The 23,994-nt window shown below is 47.9% G+C and overlaps 1 protein-coding gene across 1 annotated transcript in view; it reads right to left on the reverse strand.

The window, feature by feature from the left end:
• FHOD3 (formin homology 2 domain containing 3) overlaps positions 1 to 13,134 on the reverse strand; it is a 450,577-nt gene extending 437,443 nt beyond the window's left edge. The window contains 1 exon segment of the mRNA XM_044382961.3: positions 12,854 to 13,134. Within this exon segment, the coding sequence (XP_044238896.1) occupies positions 12,854 to 13,018 (165 nt within the window). The 5' untranslated portion in view covers positions 13,019 to 13,134.
• Between the last annotated feature and the right edge of the window lie 10,860 nt (positions 13,135 to 23,994).

A 23,994-nucleotide genomic window follows, 5' to 3' on the forward strand; every position in this document is an offset into this window, starting at 1 on the left:
ATGTGTACTGTGGTTGTCCACTTAACAGTCCTTCCAATATTCAAAAATTATGTATTAGGCTTTCTCATGTGCCAGGCACTGTCCTGGGAGGTAAGTTAAACCGCACTCCCTGCTCCAGAAGGGTTACCCCTGGTGGGAGGACGGGAACACAGTGTCATGGGGGAGGGGGCGCACGGAGCACAGCCCGCCTGGGTCTGGGGGGGGCCGGGAAAGCCCCCAGAGGTGACCCTTAGATGCGGTCTCAGCTCAGGCTGGAGGGCTGAAGAGGTGGTCCGGGTGGAGGCAAGAACCTGAAAGACCATCCAGGGCAGCCTATGCGGAGATCTGCAAGGATTTAGCACAGGGTTTGGGAGGGGCAGGGAAGGAAGGACGGCCGGGGACCCTGTGGGAGCGGCAGACCAGAGGCCAGGTCACAGAGAACCCTGAGTGTCCCTGTGAAGGGCTGGGACTTCACCCCGTAAATAGTGGGGGGCCACCAGAGGGAAGAAGGGGGAGGCAGGGAAATCGGGCTGGGGGTGGGGGGACGGATCAGAAAGCTGTTTTCTAGAGCCAGGAGTCCGAATGAGAGCCAAGAAGACTCAGGAATGGAGGGGAGGGGACCGGGTGTGAGCAGAGGAGTCACGTCTGACTCGGCGTTTGTAACGAGTAAGATGCAGAAGAGCGACATGACCAGGTCTCGGAGGAAGAAGTTACTCAGACATTTCTTAGCTCCATTTCCGTACGTACGATCTGATGATTCCTGTGAGTTGTTATGGACTGAATATGTCTCCCAAAATGCATATTTTGAAACCCTAACTCCCAATGTGATGGTATCAGGAAGTAGAGCCTTTTGGAGGTAATTAGGTTTAGATGAGGGTGGGGCCCCATGATGGGATCAGTACCCTTACAAGAAGAGGAAATTAAAGGTACAAAACCACAAAAGAAAAAAGGAAGGAAGGAAGGAAGGAAGGAAGGAAGGAAGGAAGGAAAGGAGGAAGGAAGGAAGAGAGAAGAGGGAAGGGAAGGGAAGGGAAGGGAAGGGAAGGGAGGGAGGGAGGGAGGGAGGGAGGGAAGGAGGGAGGGAGGAAGGAAGGAAGGGAGGAAGGGAGGAAGGGAGGAAAGGGAGGGAGGGAAGGGAAGGAGGGAAGGAAGGGAGGGAGGGAAGGGGGAAGGGAGGGAAGGAGGAAGGGAGGGAAAGGAGGGAAGGAAGGGAGGGAGGGAGGAAGGGAGGGAGGGAAGGGAAGGGAAGGGAAGGGAAGGGAAGGGAAGGGAAGGGAAAGGTAGGGAAGGGCAGGAGGAAGGAAGGAAGGAAGGAAGGAAGGAAGGAAGGAAGGAAGGAAGGAAGGAAGGAAGGAGGAAGGGAGGAAAGAGAGGGAGGGAAGGGAGGGAGGGAAGGGGGAAGGGAGGGAAGGAGGAAGGGAGGGAAAGGAGGGAAGGAAGGGAGGGAGGAAGGAAGAGAGAGGAGGGAAGGGAAGGGAAGGGAGGGAGGGAAGGGAAGGAAGGGAGGGAGGGGAAGTAGGGAGGAAGGAAGAGAGGGAAGGGAAGGGAAGGGAAGGGAAGGGAAGGGAAGGGAAGGGAAGGGAAGGGAAGGGAAGGGAAGGGAAAGGTAGGGAAGGTCAGGAGGAAGGAAGGAAGGAAGGAAGGAAGGAAGGAAGGAAGGAAGGAAGGAAAGGGAGGGAGGGAAGGGGGAGGGGAGGGGAGGAGGAAGGGAGGGAGGGGAAGGAGGGAAGGAAGGGAGGGAGGAAGAGAGAGGAAGGAAAGGAAGGAAGGGAGGGAGGGGAAGGAAGGAAGGGAAGGGAGGGAGGGGATGGAGGAAGGAAGGGAGGGAGGGAGGAAGAGAGGAAGGAAGGGAACGTAGGGAGGGAGGGAGAGGAAGGAAGGGAACATAGGGAGGGAGGGAGAGGAAGGAAGGGAGTGAGGGGAAGGGAGGGAGGGAGGGGAAGGAGGGAGAGGGAGACACCAGAGCTTTCTCTCTCTGCCACGTGAGAACACAGCAAGAAGGTGGCCTATCCACAAGCCAGAAAGGAGGACCTTACCAAGAACCAAATCTGCGGGTACCTTGATCTTGGACTTCCAGCCTCCAAAACTGTTGAGAAGATAAATGTCTGGTTTAAGCCCCCCGATCTATGGTATTTTGTTATAACAGGCTGCACTAGGATAGGAGTTTTATTAGCTGCCCAATATTCTATCCATAGGAAAATGTAATATATTTAATATCTCCCTTGTCATGGGACATTGAGGATTGTTTAGCTCTTCATTATTAAAATAATCCTCAGGGGTGCCTGGGTGGCACAGCGGTTAAGCGTCTGCCTTCGGCTCAGGGCGTGATCCCGGCGTTAGGGGATCGAGCCCCACATCAGGCTCCTCTGCTATGAGCCCGCTTCTTCCTCTCCCACTCCCCCTGCTTGTGTTTCCTCTCTCGCTGGCTGTCTCTATCTCTGTCAAATAAATAAATAAAATCTTTAAAAATAAAATAAAATAATCCTCAAATATCTTTATACATATAGCATTTTTATATTTTTATTTATCTCTTCAAATAATTCTTGTAAGCGGGGTCACCGGGTCAAAAATAATCATTGTTATGATTCGTACGTGTTGCCAAGTCTCTCGAAAGAGGAAGGGCCACTGACGAGGCTCCGGCAGCATGCAAGCGCCCGGTTCTCTCACAGCTCCAGCAGCTAATGAGAGGTACCTTTGTCTTCCTAACACAATACTGATTCTCGTCTGCATACAATGTGGCAGTTCTAAGTTTAGCTTTGACTTTTAAAGTATAGTCATGATTTTGTCCCTCAAAATAGGCAGAGCCCATGGGATACAGACACATAATTTACTAAGGGTTTTAACAGTCTTCTCGGAATCCCACCTGGTGGTACTCCCAGAATCCAAATGTTCCTCTCAGTCCTGACACCAGCTGCGTGTCCGGACAAGGTCACCCTGCAGCTGGGCTTCACAGCTTGGCCTAGCTCTTCACCAGCCCTCCACTGACTCTGGGACCACCTCTCCAACCATCTTCTTAAAATGGGGAAACTGTGGCCATCCCAGGTAAATTCCTCACCCTTCTGCTCAGCAACTAAACCCCTAGGAATTCATCTTAAGGAAATAATCAGACATAAGCACAAAGGTTTTCTTTCTGCAAGCATATATGCTACAGCCTTATCTCTATTTTTATAGTGACAACTACCTAAACGTCTAACAGTTCATTCATTTCCTGCATTTGTTTACTGAGTATTAAGCCCCAAGCACAGGCAAATAAACATGGCAGAGACCGAGCCCTTTCCCGCACAGCGCAGGGGAGCAAGGCTTCCAAGGACCACAGTACGAGCACAGAATGAATCACCGTGCTGTCATTAAAGAGGATATGCTCCAAGAGTATTTAATGGCTTGGGAAAGTATTCATAATATTATAATTTAAAATGCATAGCTATTAAAATCCTGGCAAGACACAAAGTGGTAAGAGTGATTGGTTCCCTTTGGGTGGTGAGAAGAGTGGTTTTTATTGCTTCAGTGTGCTTTTCTGTAGTTTCCAAATTTATCCACGTGCTCGTTCTGTGATGGGAACAGATGCTCTGTTAGTTTCGTGTGGGTAGGACTCCTTGCCTCGTGGCCTTTCTCTCCCTGAATCCAGCTCTGCTAATGGTAACCTCTCCCCGGCTGCGTCACTCTGGATTCCACACACACAGTTTAAGTTCACAGCCAGGTGGAAACACAAGTCTGAAGACGGTTGAGGGTATAAGCAGACACAGACCAATATAGATAATATTGACTTAGGCAAGAAAAACAGACCGCATTACTCCACGTTAACATGAGAAGAAAGGAGCTTTTTACCTCTGCCATGACAGGATAAAGTGGCAGGTTGGATACTTCCAGCAACCCCATCTAGGCAATCTGCAGGTCGCAGCTCACTCCACTTACCAAACGCTGTGGTCACGGCCCTTCTGGCTTATCCATCCTATTACCGCCCTCTTAGCCACAGTCAACCAATAGTGTCCAGACCCATCCCCATCCCCTTCTGTGAAGATATGAAAATCCACTTCTGCAAGTGAAAATCAGGAACAAGTAAAGAATAAATTCTAACAAATAGAGCTCAAAAAGGGGAAAGGCTGCCCACGAAGGGAGGGGCAACTACTCACTCTCATACTAGACTATGCAAGTCAGAGGTTTTCCAGAAGGAACTAATGCCTGGAAAGAGTTTGAATGAGACCACACTTCCTTCCTGCTAGCTCTGAATGCTATGACCATTCGCCCGTTCGACAACCATTTACTAGACATGTACTTTGTGCCAGGCGCTGTTCTAGGCTCTAGGGCTACATCAGTAAATGAAACAGACCATAAAACCGGCCAACCAAGCAACCCTGCGTTCTTGGAGCAGTGAGCCGGCCCTGCAAGGGCTTTGGATGACCCTGAAGGACAGGGGGCTGAGGGAGGTTTGGAGCAGAAGAGTGATGTTTTCTGACTCTCTCTTTCCTCTTTTTTTTTTTTTTTAAGATTTTATTTATTTATTTGAAAGAGAGAGCAAGAGAGGGCATGAGCAAGGGGAGGGAGAAGCAGACTCCCCGCTGAGCACAGAGCCCTACATGGGGCTCCTTCCCAGGACCCTGAGATATGACCTGAGCTGATGACAGATGCTGAACCGACTGAGCCACCCAGGCGCCCCTCTCTCTTTCCTCTTTAACAGGTCACACGGGCCCCTTTTGTAAGTATTCCTTCACATTAAAATCCATTAAAGGGACCCTCTTTCACCATTTTTCCTATTAATGGCTACGCTGCAAGGCAAGGAGAGAACGTCCACCCACCAGATACCCACCCTTAACTATAAACCACAGTCAGTAGACAGTGGGGCACCGGCACAAAGCAGACTGCTAGACAATGGAGCAGACAGCCCAGCAACGGCCCTCCGAGGCTGTGGACGTATGTGGGTCAGGGAGACACCGATGAGACTGGGCTCCACGCCCCCCACAGTCCCTGTGACTGGGATGTCGTCAGCCTCTCTTCAGTCGGCCGCCTTCCCAGGGAGTCCGCACCCGTGCACCTCGAGCCGCACGCGGCCTCCCTGGTGCAATCAGAGAACCAGACGGAAGTCCCCTCAAAATTGTTCACGAGGATCGAAAGCTTGTGAGTGGGTGTAGCACACTTAACAGCATTAAATTTCATTTAATTAAATTACAAGAGGAGAAGGGAAGGAAGCACTGTTTAAGCCCTTTGTCTCAACCCCAACACCGTCACACACGTGTTCATGAGTCGTGAGGGACTTACCTTTGACTCTGGATTAATTAACTATCATGAGGGGAGGCCTGGGGAAGGTGAGCTCTAATCATAGAGAAAACAAAACAGCATTAAAGTGGTATAAAATGTAAGGGGTCTAAACTCCTTTAGTCAAAACTCTGGCCAGCATTAACAGGCAAGGTGAGTGGCCGCAGTGCTGTGGGTGACCGCAACTTCGCCAGAAGGACCCTCCTTGTCATCCTCTCCTCTAAGGACCCACTGCTCCGTCTTGCACCTGCTCTCAACCTGTCAGAGTCTGGCCACTCAGCAGCATCTGCCCTTCGACTCATCTGCTACGAGCCCCAAGCCACTCTCGGGATCCGTCCGAAGATGCATCAGTTATATCTTCCATCCTGAGAACTTCGAAATAACCTTTGGGGTGTCCTGTGCACTCTGGTGAAGACCACCGCATTCCATTCGCTGCCGTAATACCAGCACAAAGAAGCCTGATCGATGACAACAAAGCCTTCTGCGTTTTCTTCTTTCCAAGAATGTTAAAAATACTTGATGAGGCGATCAACAATCCATGTGTCTGTGTCCCTTTTGCCAAATCTAGGGCTGTGAGGCTATACTGAATTGCAAGTTGGTTAACATTTTCCCTTTTTCCAATGTGCTAACAATTTCGAAACATTTTTTTCCTGATATTAAGTTCTAAACATTCCCCCTTGGAGTTCACAATTTTACTTTCTGGTTACGAATCTAAGTGGTGAAGAGGAAGTATGTTCCCAAGTTGTAAATAGATACAATGTAATGCGATTTGTTACTATGTGGCTCTAAAAACGGACCAACTTCTGGGTATATAATTTTGCTCATGCATGGTAATCTTTTTTTTTAACGATCCATCTTCCCCCTCCCCAGTAGCTAATCCATAAACAGTTTAATCTGTCCATAGGAATCAAAAGCTGCCTGTAAGAGTGCCAACATATACCATCAAGTTACATTTTCATATACATGACAACATCGCTGCCCGGCAACTGCATTCTGGGAAGCTCTCCTGGGGCGTACTCAAGGTCCAGGTGGAGAGAACCAAGTAAGACCCTGGGTGTGGCCGTGAGAGCAAGTGGCTCCAACAGCCACTGGGAAGCTGAGCGCCTTTATACTGGCATCATTATTTATAGCCTTCGCAACACCTTGGCTTCATGATAAAAATGGAGAGGCATCTACAGAAGCTGCACGTAGAATCTCTCTACCTTAACCCTTCCTTTACCAAACCGATGATCGCTGAGCTGGCTTCATCACAAGAACTGACTGAGCCTAGAAACATATCCTGAACGTAAAAAGACTGATGTCCTACACTTGTTTCCCAAAGATCTTAAGGAGAACGCAACCATCAGGGTGGGAAGAAAAACATCAGTGGGCGCACAATGACCAGTTTGCTGACAATTGGCCAGCTCGGCCACAGCGAACCCGCTCAGGACACCAGTGACACTGAAGGAAAGGACTCGGATCCCAAAGGGAACATTGGAACTCGTAACCTAATTTTTTAGCTCTTTTATTTAAAAAGTTCAAAAAAAAAGTTCAACATATATAAAAGTATAGAAGATAGTATAATGACCCCCTCATATACCCATAATCCGGCTTCAACTCATGGTCTATCTTGTTCCTCTGTAAACTCACCCACCTACTTTCCCCTCATCCGGGATCATTTTGAAGCAAATTCTGGACATCCTATAATTTCATCTGTAAATATTTCAGTATGTATCTTTGAAAAACCCAAATGTCCCTTTAAATAAAACCATAATATTGTTATCACACCGTAATAATTTTTAATATCAAATAATTTATTTTCATTAATTTAAATTTAATGAATTTTAATATCAGTCATTATTCAAGTTTCCCCAATGACTTCAAATATTTCTTTACTGTGTGTTTGTTCAAATTAGTATCCGATTAGAGCCACACATTGCGATTGGTTGTTATCTATCTCTTAAATCTCTTTTCATCTAAGGTTCCTTTCTATCTTTTTTTCTTTGCAATTTAATTTTTGGAAAAACTATAATTGCCCACCATCTGGATTTTGCTGATTGCACCCCTGTGGTGAGGTTTTAACATTCATTGTAACTTAATTTTCCCCATTCCTTCTTAGTTCAGAACAAGATCCAGAAACACTTCCCAATAAAATTGTCAAAGACAAAAACAAAAACAAAAAGCAGTCTGCTTGTCTCTGTAAAGGAGCAAATGCTGACGAACCCGAGATTCTGAAAACGCCCCCGGATCGGAAAGCCAGGTGGCCCTGGGGACCTTCCTGAGCCAGCCACAGGCAGCAGGGGCATCCCCTGGAGAGACGCGGAGGGTGCCGGGAGCGGCCGGGGGCCGGAGGGGGGGGGGGCAGAAAAGTTCGCCAAGTGTTCAAAGTTCCCTCTTCACAGAGAAATAAACCCTGGAGGAGAAAGAAGGCTGGGGGAGGGGTGCTCAGCGCCGGCTTCAGCATGGTAATCAGTTTTAAATCTGCCACCACTAAGAACCAACATTGCAGAGCCCGGAGGGGGAGGGCGGACGCAGGCCTGCTGTTTTCCAGAGGGACCCAGGTTGGACTGCGAGGACAAAAGGCACAGAACTCACAGAGCTTCCACGCTGGAAGGACTTACCAGAGCACAACCGTTTAAGTCACAGCCCTGTGACAGGCAGCCGCGTGTGAAGGCACTGCAGTCGCCCCCCTCCCCCACCTGCACCTCCCCCTGCACAGAGAGCATGTGCTCTGCTGGCTTTCTAATAATGGGACACAGTTGGCTACAGGCTTTGGAGTAAAAAAAAAAAAAAAAAAAAAAAAAAAAAAGACTTGACCTTAAATCTCAGCTCCTTCACTTAAAAGCAGCGTGGCCTTAGATAACCTGCTTTGCCTCCCCTTGTCTCAGTCTCCCCATCTGTTACCTGGGGATACTACTGTCCACCTGCTAGAGCTGTTATGAGGATGGATGAAGTTATGCAGGGAGGCCTGCCGTGTAGTGCCCAGCACACTCCCAGCAATGTCTCCTTTTCCCCCCAAAGATTTCTGCCAGTCCCTTCGAACCCAGATCCTTGCAGGAAGCCATGACGGCACCTGCGGGACGTCTGGCTGCCTTACCGATGCTGTCTGTGGCCATGCATGAAGCAAAGCCAACTGACCCATAAAGAGTTCAATCCCATGATCCTGATCTCAATAGCCCAGCTCCAACCAACTGAGCTAATTATGGTAGAGTCAGATTCAACCCAGCTTCCACGGAGATGCTCTTAGCAGTTCATACAACATTCTTAAACAGTTTTGTCCTAAGACGCTCTGTGACACGACACACTTGCCAGCTTTACCAGCGATCTCATCTTTTAAAAATCTTAATGTAATGTAGCAAACAGATGTGTCCCTTAAGAGGATTAAGGTGGAAATTCATTACAGCAATAATACCAGTGGATTTGTGTTCCATAACTAACACAGATTGATCAACTTAGGGCACACTCCGTCTCAGCACTAGTCAGCTTCAAGAAAAACAGGGGAGAACTCGACAGCCAGGTCTTCTCCCTCAAGGAATTTATCTGCAACAGGGGAGACAGTCAGAGCCCCACCTACTGAGAGCCTGACCTAAGCGACCTCTAATCCATGCTGCTTGGACTGTAGCATGCACAGGAATCAGGAAGCATGTTGGAAAAGAACTCTGGCAAATGGACAGGCTGCCTGAAAGGAAGACATCCAAGACATTACCGTGGAGTCATTAAGAGCTCAGACCTGGTGTCAAATGCCAACCCTGGAATTTCCCCCTCATGTGACCAGGGGAATCCCATCTGCTGTGGGTCTCCTCTGCTCTGAAATGCAACAGTACCGGTACCTGATCCGTGCTCTTGGTGAGATGACGCATGTCTAGGATGCTCCTTGCCTCAGGCAAGTGCCTAGAACACAGCCACTAGCATCACTCCACTCGGTCTGGTCCACAAAAGGGACCGAAACATCTCCTGAGCTAAATTACTGTCTTAATTGCCATTTTAACGGGTAAGCTAGTTATCACATTTTTTGTAAAAATATTCTCCAATTCCACTTTTGTCTATCAAAAGGAAACAAGAATCCTTAGCCTTTTGTATCAATCAGTCCAACACATTTAAATTTTGAAAGGCCTCTGACTTACTAATTCTACTGTATAGATTTTTCTAAATTAGAAGTCCTATAATTATAATTCTTTAAAACACTAAACCAGAAACAAAACCTATTCATACAACATTAGACAACAGAAGGCCTTACCTAGGCCAGACAGAACATAGAACCACCAAAATGAACATCTCCCCAGTGAGAATACAACATCTGCTTTGACCTTTTTGTTATCAAACTCATCATTAATGTAACTGTCTTCCCTGGAACTACTAGCCGCTTAGGGAAAAAACAAAGAAAGCATAATATGCATACTATATCTTTTTTGTCCAAGATGATACTAGTTAAATGAACAACTAACTTCTAAAGGAGTCAGCAGATGTGATCTAAATTAATATACCATTAAGTTAAGAAAAGATGCACAGGGGGCACCTGGGTGGCTCAGTCGGTTAAGCATCTGCCTTTGGCTCAGGTCATGATCTCAGGGTCCTGGGATCCAGCCTTGAGAAGAGCTCTCTGCTCAGTGGGGAGTCTGCTTCTCCCTCTCCCTCTGCTCCTACCCCCCCACACACCCTGTGTTCTCTCTCTCTCTCATTCACTCTCTCAAATAAATAAATAAATAAAATCTTAAAAAGAAAAGAAAAAAGAAAAGATGCACAGACTCTGGTTTGGGCTGGGAAGGGCCTGAGAGATTATCCAATTCACAGGTTCCCAGCACAGGAGAATCCTAGGAAGGGGGCTGTACAAATGAGAGGTCCTTCTAGAGGCTGGTTGCACAGGTGTGTTCACTTGGTGACCGTGCCTCCAGCTGCTCACCTTTGCCCTAACTCTTCTGTACGTGTGATCTACTTCAAGCAACAAGTTTACTCCCCAGGAGAGTTGCACGTGCCGGACCACTGGGTACACCGAGGGTGTCTGCATGTTCCCCAGTCAGGCTTCTCTGTCCTGTCCATCACACAGATTGCCCTCCCCCAAGGAACTCCCTATCTTGCCAAGGCCGGGCTCACCCTAGGAGAAGCATTCCACGTGGTGTGCGAAGCCTTACTCATCGCAGGGGCCTGGAGTGACAGCTTGTCCACTCCCTCACCATCAGCTAATTCATGGCAGGGTTGGTAACTATCTGTTCCCACCTCTCAGGTGAACTCTACCAGACCAGGAATTCTGCCTCAAGGCTCTTACTCACGCTTGTAACATTCACCTGCCCCAGGCCAAAAAGTACCTGGCACACAAAGGCGATTTGGTAAGCTCCCCAAGTTACTGGGACGGAACCCCCATGAGGTGCTGCTTTCTGCCCACAGCCACACAGCTGGTCCAGGGAGCAGAGCAGCCCTGGGGGCTCAAGACACACAGGCCTGGCTTGAATCTCAGCTCTCTGCCCCTAGCGGAGAAACTAGGTTACTTCATTGCTCTCTGCCTCAGTTTCCTCATCTGCAAAATAGGAATTATAAAAGTATCCCCTTCACAGAGGTCCGTGGCATTTAATGGGACCGTGCACTCACGTCCCTGGTGGTGAGATATAGGTGTATACCGATATGCCAAGTGAGCAAAACTCGTTCACTCTTTCCATCGCAGGGGGGCCATGCAATTTGAAGATTCCCTGCTGGAAACTAACAAGCATTTTAGAACATGAATGTGCACCTAGGCACATAAATGCCCTGAGTTCTGCCTTACAGAACCCTGGCTAATAGAATCAGCCAATCACTCCGTTCTAGATGTAAAAAACAATGCCAAACAGCTGAACGTATTGCAGAGGTCTTTGGGCAAAAGATGCTGAGACTAAGGCTGGCAGGCTGCCGAGACAGGGAGTCAAGGGGTTCTATGGGATACCTTCTGGTTCTGCTTATTCTACAGGGGACACCTCAGAAAGTTCTGTGAGCCAGTGCAATTTCATTGCTGTGGCTTCTGCGCCGGGAGGGGGCGGTGGTGCAGGAAGCCCAAGCTGGAGCCCCAGGATTTCCTCCTACCAGACCAGACCAGGGACACAGGATCAAGACTAGGGGGCTAGTCCAGGGAAACATAAAACCGTACTTCCACTTCCAGCTAGAAAAGTCAACCTATGTATATAGGGCTTGAAATCCAAGAAAACCACTTCAAGGTCATAGTGCCACAATTATGAGCCTTCTGTGGTTTCGACAAAAGATCATTGTAATCAGAGATGATAATGAATGGAATATCAGGATGCTGAAGAAGCCCTTCGAAAACCTGTGACTCAATCTACTGATTAAGAAGACCCAAATAATTTACAAAAGTGATTCTGATCAACTGAATTCACAGCACCTCATTCTGTCCCTCCATCTCCCAATCCAACCTGCTTTTATGACCAGAGAGATTCCCCCAAACAGTGACTGAGATCCATTCTGCACCAACATGGAGAGAATGAGCTAGCGCTGACCCCTTCCTTACTCCTGAAAACAGGTTACTAATTAAGTAAGGAGGGAAAGCACTGATACTCTCCTAGTAGAGGGAGAAAAACAGCACTGCCAAAGTTCACTAGTTTCCACATACAACCTCCCTCTCTTCCAAGGCAGGTGAACGTCATACAGAAATCTAAAGAATTTTCGAAAATCAATTTTTTCTTTTTGGTATCAAGGGTTATCTCTTCCAAATATTTATCAATGTTGATCTTCAAAGAATAAATCATCTCCAAGCTTTGATATGAATCCTAAGCAAAAAAAATGTGCTGGGAAGTAATTAATTCTTCAAGGTGCAATCTGTTTAAGTAGGAGGAAGGGCTCTCCTGAGTCACTAAATGGTTAGCTTGCAATGCCCAGCTCTTTGCAACACACACTTTGCAAGATGCCTGTCCTCCTGCAAAGGGTTAAAAAAGAAGAAGAAGAAAAGAAGAAAAAAGCCTCTATCGGGAGGACTGAGAAGCCATTCTTCCCAGGGGACACTCATTTCGGGCTGCAAGGCTCAGGCTTTGTGCGCGCGCCGCCCCTCCGCGCCCCCGCCCCTCCTCCCACAGTGACTGCTCCTCCAAGGTTCCCAAGGCCACCTGCTTCTCCCGAGAAAAAGGGACTACTCGGAGCGCTATCTCAGTGCGCAGTCGGCGTCCCCGGCGATGCCCCGCGGGGGAGGAGGTGTCCCCAGGGAAGCGTGCTTTGTCGCGAGGGTCGCGCGGCCGCCCTCAGCGGCCCCAGAGGCCTGGGAGATTTAGACCTGAGTCCCCCGGGCCCGGGTTCTTTCCGCGCCCCGCTCAGCGTCCGCCCAGGTAGCAGGGCAGACCGCCGGCGTCGGAGCTCCACCCCGCCCACCCAGCCGAGCTAACGGCACCGCGCCGGGGAAATCTTCTCCATCCCGCCTCCGGCCGGCGCGGCACCTGCTCGGCCCCGCCCGCTCTGGGCCGGAGCGCGGGGCTCTTCTCCTCTCGCGCCCGGGAGATCCCGCGCCAGCCGGCGGATGCCCGGGGCCCCTCTGCCTAACCGGGAGGGGGAGGTCTGCCCTTGGGCGCCTGTCCCGGGGGGCCGCGCCTACCCCAGCCTGCGCGCTGTGTCCCCACCTCCGCGCGCCCCGCAGCACGGGCTGCGTCCAGGAAACCCAGCTGGCACCGGTCGGCCGTACCTTGTGCGGCGCCCGCAGCAGCCGGTGGACCCCGGCCAGCTGGGTGCCGAGAGCGAGGTCCTCGCGAAACGTGAACAGCGGCGGCCGGCTGGGCTCGGGGAAGTTGGTGCTGTTGAAAGGGTCCGTGTCGTCCAAGAACTGCACCCGGCAAGCCAGCGTGGCCATGATGCATCCCTGCCCCTGGGAGCGCGGGCGCCGGGACCGGCGGGGCCGCGGGCTGGGACGCCGGGGTCACGCCGCGAGCAGGGGAGGCCGCGGCCGCCGCTCGCTGGCTCGCGGGCTCGCAGGCTCCGGCGCGCCCGGCTGCAGCCCGGGCTCCGGCCGCGGGGGGCGGGGCGGGGGCGGGGCCCACGGGCCCCTCTGTCCCCTCCTTCTCCGGCTCCTCCCCTCCTCCGTCCCCTAGCGCCCGGCGCCGCTGCCCCGGCCGGCGGGACCTGCCGCGGGGAAAGGGAAAGAGAGAATGGCTGGCGCGGCATCCGCAGCCCCGCGCCGAGCCTGCTACCAGCGGCGGCGGGGCGGGAATCCCCGGCGGGCCGACTCCGGCAGTACGTGCGCCCCTCGGCGTAGGGAGCACCCGCGGAGCTGTACCCCTACGAGCTCCGGGAACTGGAGGGAATGGCCATCCTGTCTTCCCCATCTGTGAGAGGGCTTAACCCCTTCCAGATGAAGGCGGCGGCGCCGGGCTCCTGCTGCCTGGATCTGAAAAACCCCAGCTGGGCATCTGCAGGCGAGGGAGCCGGCCCCTGACAGCAAGCAGGGTGGCGGCAGCCACCGAAAGCCCAGGCAAGGGTGACCGGGAGGTTTCCCTTGGGGAGAAGGGAGCTTAGAAGAAGGAGGGTGAGCCGGGGAACCCAGGCAGCTCCTCATAGACAATCTCAGGAGGCGCTAGGAGAGACGACTGGGGGACTGCGAGGCTCTGCCCCAGGACCCCAGCGCTGGGCGTGACACCGGGGCCACCTGGTGGGTGCTAGTTGACCCTCTGTTATCACTGCAGCCTCTTGACCAATTCGGTCCCAAAAGCCCACACTGGACCTTGTGGGGCCGCGGACCGCTTCGGAGAGGTCACCGAATTGCGGAGGGGCCGCGGCGACTTAGAGACGCGCTCGCGACCGAGGGACGTGGAAGGAAGGGCTGCAGCGCGCCTGCCTCGGCGGCAGCGCGCCAGCCTCGGCCACGCCGGAGCACCGGGGCTCCTCCTCTCCGCCTCCCTCCGCTCTCCTCGCTGCTCGCGAGCGACCCCCTCCGTTTCCAATAAGGATTCGACAGTTCTCTCCTTTCCCAGGCGGTGACCAAGTCAGTGTTCCTCACACCTTATATAGGTACCTGGGCTAATACGCAATTGCTCTTAGCATCGGTGTCTATTTGCAAGGAGGCTCTATGACCTCTCTCTCTCCCTTCCCTCTGGTTTCAAGGAGAAAGAAACCCTTGTCCCATACTTACCCCCTTCACTGACTGGTTTGTTTTTAACATTTTATTTTTAAGTAATCTCTACACCCACCATGGGGCTGGAACTTACAACCCCAAGATCAAGCGTCGCCTGCTCCGTGGAATAAGTCAGCCAGGCGCCCCCTTCAGCAGCACCTTTAGCCTTCCCTCTCCATAGACTCTCCCTGCCACACATGCAACACTTAAGCCTGGTCTTAAAACAACAATGATCCATGACACTTCTGCTCATTCAGAAGAACTCGAGCTTTCCTTACTTCTGCTGCTTACTTGCTCGTTGAATGAGTTCTCTGGTCCAGGGAAAGAAAAAGTTATAACAAAAAAATCGGCTCCCTATTTTACAATCCCCATTCCCATCCCACCGTTCCCATCCCATCCCACTTCTCAGAGGCACACATTTCTCTTCTTTTTTCAGAGGCACCCATTTCTAAATAATGTAACCACACTGATCTACTTTCAATTATGAATTTTAGATAATACACTGGCTTTCTATCATGCTAAATGAAGATTTTTTTTTAGCTTTATTACAGACCACTTCCCTTTCTCCATCTTCCCAATATAGTTTTATCACAATTCTAATTGAATTCCTATTCAGTGATTTTTTTAAATGATGATTATGTTAATATTGTTCACTTTTGTGCCAAGTAGTGCACATGATTACATAACTTTTGTTGTACAACTTTTTGTTTTTCTGAAGTTAATATTTGTTTCAATTTTTTTCACTTCCCTATTTTTTTTCTTGAACAGCTGGTTAGGTCTTCTCATATCCTTTTTTTTTTTTTTTTAAAGATTTTATTTATTTATTTGACAGAGACAGCCAGCGAGAGAGGGAACACAAGCAGGGGGAGTGGGAGAGGAAGAAGCAGGCTCCTAGCCGAAGAGCCTGATGTGATGCTCGATCCCAGAACGCTGGGATCACGCCCTGAGCCGAAGGCAGACGCTTAACGACTGTGCCACCCAGGCACCCCTGGGTCTTCTCATATCCTGCAACAGCTCTGAAAACACCTCTTTCAATACTGTCAAATTATTTCCCAGTGCTGTATTTTCTCCTAAGATATCCTTTTCAGAGATATTCCTCCGGTGTCCTCCATGCTCCTGGTCTCATTTGGAATGTGGCTCTCTCAGCCCTATCTTCCTGGAGAGTTCCTTGGCTTCTCTCTTGTGTGGGACCCCCTGGTTCCATCACTTGTCTTATTTTTACTTGATTTATATTCTCATTTTTGTCAATATATACCTTAGTAGTTTCCTGAAAAGATAAACTTTTGGTCACTCTTATGTCTGAAAGTATCTTTGTTCTCTATCCTCAGACTTGGCTCGATGTGGTTGTTTTGCTGGCAAGAATGGCCACAGTAATTCTTCCCATTCCTTTTATTCCCACCATTTCGCAATCTGACTTTTCCACTTCTTCCATAAAAAGGTGGGACTATTTCCCCACTGCTTGAATGGGGATGGCTTTGTGACTTGCTTTGACAAAGAGGATCTGTTGGAAGTGGCTTTGTGTGATTTCTAAAACCAAGCATCAAGAAGCTTTACAGCTTCTGCTCTCACCCTCCTAGAATGTTGACCTGAGGGTGTCATACACAAATAATGAATCATGGAACAAGACATCAAAAACTAAGGATGTACCGTATGGTGACTAACATAACATAATAAAAAATTATTATTAAAAACAAAAAACAAACAAAAAAGGTGCTGGGTAAATATTCAGTGGAAAAAAAAAAGAAAAGAATGTTGACCTGAGAATACCATGTGAAGAAGCCAGGTCTCGCTTTAGAAAAGCGGTAAGAGAACTACTACTGAAGACTGGCGATATGGTTAGTGGTGTTATGTAGTGGTGAAACAATTGGCAAAATGACTACCCAACTGCCTACAGTAATTTGGGAGATCAAAAATGTATCTAATGAACTAGGAGTCTTAGCTAAGGAGAGCTCTAGACAGTATGTCAAAAATATCTGATAGGTGCTTCTAACTGCATATAGTAAGATATTCTGTTTGCTAGCAGAATTTAGAGGAAATACAGAGGGCCTAAGACTTGCTGGGTTGTAGAATAAAATAATCTCTCAACCCCAGTCTGCCCAGCTAGTAACTGACTTTGGTAAAGATCAATTTTTAAGTGTGGTTATAAGACCCTTCGTTAAGATCTCACAGAGATTTAAGGTGGTGCCTGGTAACTCTCATTTAAGCAAAGGGACTTCTAAGAATCCTAATGGGTGTTATTCCACGGCAGCCTGAGAGACCCAAATGAGAAAGAATTATGGATATAGTGTTGGGAACACAGAGTAAACCCTAATAAGATTCATAGAAAATCCACAAAGTGTTTAAGATAGTTGCATTAATGGAATCACAGCAAATTTGGACTAAAAGGGAATTAAAATTATTCAAAATAAAAAGAAACCTCTGGAACTCCAACCTGCAGTGGAGTTCTAAGAGAGCTGTTCAGCAGCAAACATGGAGCTATTGTTTTGTGTTTGTTGGGTTTTTGTTTTGTTTTGTTTCGTTTTGTTTGGGAAAGTAAGGATCTATCAGAAGGTGGAGCTAAGAGCCGTGGAGAACAGTGAACTTGGGAATCATCACAGGGAGCAGAATGGGGCCCCACTCCCCGGAGCAGGAGGAGCTGGCAGCACACACCTGTCTGGAGCTCAGAACTGCCATGGGTCAGTGACCGCTGTGTGTCTCACAGTCCCTTTCTTTTTGAATGAGTGTCTGTTCTGTCCAGTCTCGCCATTGTAGATTAGGTGTTTAAGGGGCAGAAAACTTGTCTGTTTAGGTCACAGGTCTCTGGATCAGAGAAGTGGTATCTGAGGAGCCCATGCCTCATCTGTGCAGTGATTCAAATAGCAGTTTCCTCACCACCTTTCCAGCCTCTGCCCCTGCCCAGTTCCCAAACCAACACCACACATTTTGGGGTTTCATTATGGTAGCACTTCACTCCCTGGTACCAATTTCTCTTTTATTCAGTCTTTGTTTCATAACAAATCACCCCAAAAAGTAGTAGCTTAAAACAATAACTATTTTGGGGCGCCTGGGTGGCTCAGTCGTTAAGTGTCTGCCTTCAGCTCAGGTCATGATCCCAGGGTCCTGGGATCAAGCCCCGTGTCGGGCTCCCTGCTCAGTGGGAAGCCTTCTCCCTCTCCGTCTCCCTCTGCTTATGTTCCCTCTCTCACTGTGTCTCTCTCTCTGTCAAATAAATAACATCTTTTTTAAAAAATAACTATTTTATTTGTTCTCAATTGCAATTTGGGCTGGGCTCAGCTGGGGTCACTCATGCAGTTGGACTCATCTGGAAGCTTGACTGGGGCTGGTTGGACTAAAATAGCCTCTGTCTGAATCTGGTAATATGTGTTGGCTGTCAGCTGATTGATCTAGGGAACGTCACACGAGCTGGTTCTTCTCTCCTCCACATGGCTTCTCATCCAGTGAAGTAGACCTGGCTTCTTCCCACTGGCCATGTGAGCACAGCATTCTAAGAGTTCTAGAGCAAAAACCGCAGGATCTAATTTTCTCAACGTTTTCCACCCTGTTGATCTCTTTGATTATTTTGTTCCACGTTTTGAGTGATTTCCTCAACTATATGTTCCTTCTGTTACTGAATTTTTAGTTACAGCATTCATGTTTTCAATTTTGGGGAAATCTTTCTTGTTCTCTAATTTTCTTTTTGTCTCCAGGATTCCCCTGATACTATTCATTATCTTTTCTTTACAGTTTTAATTTCATTGCACTGCTTGTATGTTCTTTGGGGTGTTTTTTCCCCCCTCTTACTTTCATTCTTTTTCTTTTATAACAGAGGTCATTCTCAAATTCTTGTGATCTCTAGCTGCTCATTCATATTAAAAACTGACTGGAAGCTCTAAGTTATAGAAGAGATCCTTTGCCTGGTGGGCTTCACTGTAGACCAAGCTGATAGGCAAATGGCTTTTCCCTTGAGTATCTTTGGATCCTCTCTGGGGTAGTTCACTGTATCCAGAAAAGTCCTTACGAGTACTTCCCTTAGCCCAGAGCAAGAGGGGCCCCTGCCCTAGCCTCGGTGCTTTAGAGAGTCTCGCTCAGCCCACCCCTCCCTAAAGGGCAAGAAGTCCACAGCACCAAGAGCTCATGCCCACCTGGCTCTTCTCTCTCTAGAATTCCCTGCCCAAATGGCACTGAACATATTTCCAAGGCCTGTGGGTGCTTTTTCCCTAGAGACACCCCGAAGCCTGAGAAGAAGTTAAGGAGTGGCCATTTGCAGTGGAGCACAGGCAGAGTTTAGCTGTATGGACATCTAGGGTTCATGACTCAGGGCTGAGAAGAAAAAAGGTATAGGCTGTGGCTGGCGACCAGGGGCTGGACCAGTTCTCCTCATGTCATCCTATTCCTGTGCAGAGTGCCAAGGAGCCAGAAGACTAAATTCACATCTGTCATTCTAAGCTGTTATAAAGATATATTTGTCAAAGTTGGTAGAACATATCTTACTTAACATTTTGTTTGACTTATGAATTTTAAATATTTAGACATATGGCATATGGACCCCCACTCGAACTTCGCCCAAGCCCCTACATATGTTGAAAATGGACCTTCATCTTTCTGCCTCCTCACCTCACTTTCTGGGGTGAGTGGGGGAAGGGGTGGGGTCACTTGTTCACTCTGCAGAGTTTCCCTTACTCTCCCCACTCCCCATTGCGGGACACACCACTACTTTCTCTAAATCCTGAAGCCATTCTGGCTCATTTTCTTCAGACTACACCTGCTGCCCACTAACAAGTTGCCATAAGCACAAGGGGCTACACCAAGGAAGAAATGGAGCATATTTTCCAGGTGATACACCTGGGAGCCCAAGACTAGGGAACCTGCAATGGCTGGGCCAGCATGCCGTTGAAACACTACAGTTATAAATCCGGTACATTTCTATTGGAAAATGTTATGACTATACCCAGCAATATTTTCATAATTATTGTCCTGGAATCCCACTCAGGTTCCTAGAGAATAATTTAGCAGAGGCAAAAATAAATGAATAAATAAATACATAAATAGCCATGTTTAAAAGCAGAGTATATTGCAGTCTTACTTACAAAATGAAAAACTCAAACATGTTTCAATAGGGGTGTATTTTAATTACTTATAGTACCTAAATGCAACTATGTATCCATTTAACGTTACGAAGACCATTTTGAAGTACACCAAATGTTTAGAGTAAAATACACAATACAAAAGTGTGCACTGACTTCAGCCACTGGAAAGCAATTGTGTAGGGGTAGAAGGGTCCTGAGTATCCAATTTCCAATCCTTCTGCATAAGCTGACTTCATCTTTTCTGCTTAAAAATTTTAACTAGTTACCTAGTTAGCTTTAAAAAGCAACAACAAACAACAAAAAACCTGTATTTTACCAGACTGTGGATAAACATGACGTAGTATTTCGTTGTCCCTCACGAGGAGATGACAGTAATACTTTCTGATTACTCCACATGTCTCAGTCCATTCAGGACTGCTATAACAAAATATCCCAGAGCAGGTGACCGATAAACAACAGAAATTTATTTCTTACAGTTCTAGAGGCTAGAAGTCAAAGACCAAGGTGCTGGCAAGTTTGGTGTCTGGTGAGATCTTCCTTCCTGGTTCGTAGATGGCCATCTTCTGGCTGTGTCCTCACATGGCAGGAGGAGGGAGGAAGCTCTCTGAGGTCTCTTTTTAAGGGCACTAAAAAGTGAGGGCTCTGCTCTCATGCCTCCAAAAGGCCTCCCCTCCTAATGCCATCACATTGGGAGTTAAGCTTTAACACATGAATTTGGGGGGAGACAGAAACATTCAGTCTATAGCAATAAACTTCTGGCAACAGGGAGCCTGGACACCCATGCCGGAAGGAAATCCCAGGTCTTGGTACCAACCAGAGCAGGCAGGGTCCGGGGCAAGTCGCTATCCCAGAGTGATGATGACACAATTAGTTTCCAGCCACAGGTGGGAGAGAGAAAACCAGGACAGGTCTTCACGTGGCTGTTTCTTTTAGAAAGTGAATAAAATGTGGTTTCTTCTGTAAACTGCAAAAAGCAGGAACAAAGTAGCCCTTGAGAGTTTGAGTGGTGCTCAGTTGCACTGGGAGAGGAGAGCTGCAAACAAACCAGGCAAAGGTGGATTGCTTGCAAAAGTCACAAAGCTTAAGCCTCGCACTTGCACAGATGCCTTCCAAAGCCCTTTCCTTTCACATGTAAGTTAATGTCCCTTTTTTTGCCTAATTTTTATTTTGCATTCTTTCTTAAAGATGATTTTTTTTTAGTCCTAAGAAAATAGGAGACTCCAAAAGAATGGTTGATGCCATGCCAGTGTAAAATTCATCTGACCCAGATGACTGGGTGACTCGGTTGTTAAGCCCCCGACTCTTAATTTTGACTCAGGTCACGATCTCAGCATAGTGAGATTGAGCCCCGTATGGCTCCATTCTCAGTGCAAGGTCTGCTTGAGATTCCTTCCCCCTCCCTCTGCTCCTCCTCCCAACCCCTCCCCCAGCGTGCTCTGTCTCTAAAATATATAAATAAATAATATCTTTTACTTAAAGATATTATTTATTTATTTGACAGACACTGAGAAAGAAAGCATAAGCAAGGGGAGCAGCAGGCAGAGGGAGAGGGAGAGGGAGAAGCTGACTCCCCACCGAGCAGGGAGCCCGATGCGGGGCTCAATTCCAGGACTCGGGGATCATGACCTGAGCTGAAGGCAGCCACTTAACCGACTGAGCCACCCAGGTGCCCCAAATAAAATCTTTTTTAAAAAAATTTAATCTGACCAAGACATAATGCAGGAACTAACTTTTAAAGGATTCCAACATCAGTAATGAAAAGCGTCTCAGAGCTTCCACTAAGGAAGCCAGGCGGAGAGAAGTGAGCTAATGTTTGTCATCCTTTGGGACTTGCCCACCCGATCTGAACTAGTGTTCAGCCTTCTTTAAATAACGCAATCTGCAATTACCGAATGCTGCCACTAGGTGGTAGACGTGGCTTACTTGGCATAATTATTTTGCGGCCCTGTGCTAAACACAAATGTTTCATTCAATTCTCCATTCCCTGAAGAAACTCAGATCTCAGTTTTCAGATGAGGCTTAGATCTGTTCAATAGCTTGCTCATAAAGAATGAGGTTTGCTATGATTTTAATTTGGGGGTTTGCAAGGTCAGATACATAGAAGTTAATTGTCAGCACAAAACAGGTGAATTGGAAAAAAGGAAGCTAGAAAGTGTCTGCCAGCTTGCTTTCTGCTTCCTGTTGTGCCCTGAACTCCCCCTGCAGCGAGAAGAGCTTTGGCCTTTCTCAGGGATACTGGGTGCTCAGACCTCTGACTGCCTGGAGAACGTTTCATCCACTGCCAGGGTCCCCAGCAGGCACCTTGCTGAGAACACTCGGCGCCCACTGGCATGCAGTCTAGCGGCGGGTCTCTGCCCGCACTGGATCCCCGCAGCCTGTGCTCTCCTCGGCCACTCACCACCTCCCTCCCGGAGAAAGGAGAGCTGAGAAAGAGGGAGCACCATTGGTACCAATGGCTTCTTCTGGTCAGGACAGGGTCACTCCAGAGAGCAAATGCCAATCACTGGAGCCGGCCTTGCACAGCCTCACTTCTCTCACTGCAGAGGGAAGTTTGGGGAATGTCCCAGCATGGTCTCTTCATCTCTTTCCCTTGCCAAAGGCCCTGAAGGCCAGAGATATTTGTGAGTGGGTGTGGACATGGCTTTCTTTCACGCACAGGAGATGGCACTGTTCTGATCAGCTTTGCAGAGCATTCCTTCCACCCTGCCCCCCACCCCGGGCCAGCCCCCACACTCCCAGGTGTGCCCCTGACCCTTGCACTTCCATCAAAGCACCATGGTCTGGTGATCCTCTGATATGAACCCCCAAGCTCTCTGAATATAGAACTGCGGCTTTTCCTTTTCTCACGGTCACCATCGGGTTGGGAGGGGGGGTACACACTAGCCGCCACGGATCAGGAGCGGTACTTTCTTTTTAAATAATGTTTCTACTTGTACCAAATGCAAAGCAGTCTGTTTAATAAACAATATGGCTTTCTTAACTTTACACCCCAAAAAGCTTTTAGAAAAGAGCAAAAAAGCCCAAAGTTAGCAGAAGAAAGGAAATAAGACTAGAACAGAAATAAATGAAATAGAAAATAGAGAAACGGGGGCACCTGGGTGGCTCTGTGGTTAAGGATCTTCCTTCAGCTCAGGTCACGGTCCTGGGGCCCTGGGATCAAGCCCCTGGGGTAGGGCTCCCTGCTCAGCAGGGAGTCTGCTTCTCCCTCTCCCTCTGCCCCTCACCCTCCGCTCATGCTCTCTCTGGTTCTCTCTCAAATAAATAAAATCTTAAAAAATAAAAAGAAAATAGAGAAACACCAGAAAAAATCAGCAAAACTAAGAGTTGGGTTTTTTGAAAGGATAAGCAAAATTGACAAACCCTTCACTAGACTAGGGGGGAAAAAAGAGGACTCAAATAAAATCAGAAGGAAAGAAGAATTACAACTGATGGCACAGAAATAAAAGGGGTCATAAAAGACCGCTATGAATAATTATACTCCAACAAAATGGATAGCCTAGAAGAAGTGGATAAATTCCTAGAAACATACACCTTAACCAGAGTAAATCATGAAGAAATACAAAGTCTGGACAGACCTATAATAAATACAGATATTTAATCAGTAATCAAAAAACCTCCCAACAGAGAAAGCCCAGGACCAGACGGCTTCAATGGTAAATCCTAACAAACATTTAAAAGAAGAATTAAAGGCAATCCTTTGCAAACTGTTCCCAAAAATGAACAAGAGGGGGCACTTCCAAACTCATTGTATAGATGCCAGCATTACCCTTACCCAAGATAGACAAAGACACCACAAGAAAACTATAGGACACTATCCCTAATGAATATAGATGCAAAATACCTCAACAAAATACTAGCAAAATGAATCCTTTAGCACATTAAAAGAATCATGCACCATGACCAAGTGGGACTTCTCCCTCCAGTGCAAACATGGTTCAACATATAAAAATCTGTTAATGCAATATATTAACAGAATAAAGGCTAAAAATCATATGATTATCTAAATAGATGTGTTAAAAAGCATTAAACAAAATGCAACACACTTGCACAATAAAAACTCTCAACAAACTAGGAATAGAAGGAACATATCTCAACATAGTAAAGGCCGTATATGAAAAGCCCACAATTAAAATTATGGTCAATGGTGGAAAACTGAAAGTATTCCTCCAAGTTCAGGAAGAAAGCAAGAATGCCCACTCATGCCACTTCTATTCAACACAGTCCCAGAAAGCCTAGCCAAAGCAATTAGGCAATAAATAGATATAAAAGACACCCAAATTGGAAAGGCAAAAGTAAAATTATCCCTGTTTAGAGATGACATGATATTATATACAGAAACCTTAAAGATTCCATTAAAAATCTGTTAGAATAAGTGAATTTAGTAAAGTTGCAGGATACGAAGTCAACATACAAAAATCAACTGCTTTCTACACACTAAAAATAAACTATCTGAAAAGGAAGTAAGGAAAACAATTGCACTTACATGGCACCAAAAAGAATAAAATACTTGGCGGGGGGGTGCCTGGGTGGCTCTGTTAGTTAAGCGTCTGCCACTCAGGTCATGGTCTCAGGGTGCTGGGATAGACCCCCATGTCGGGCTCCCTGCTCAGCGGGGAGTCTGCTTCTCCTTCTCCCTCTCCCCCTCCCCCCTGC

This window comes from Ursus arctos, unplaced genomic scaffold (assembly GCF_023065955.2).
Source record: "Ursus arctos isolate Adak ecotype North America unplaced genomic scaffold, UrsArc2.0 scaffold_17, whole genome shotgun sequence".
Classification (NCBI taxonomy): domain Eukaryota; kingdom Metazoa; phylum Chordata; class Mammalia; order Carnivora; family Ursidae; genus Ursus; species Ursus arctos.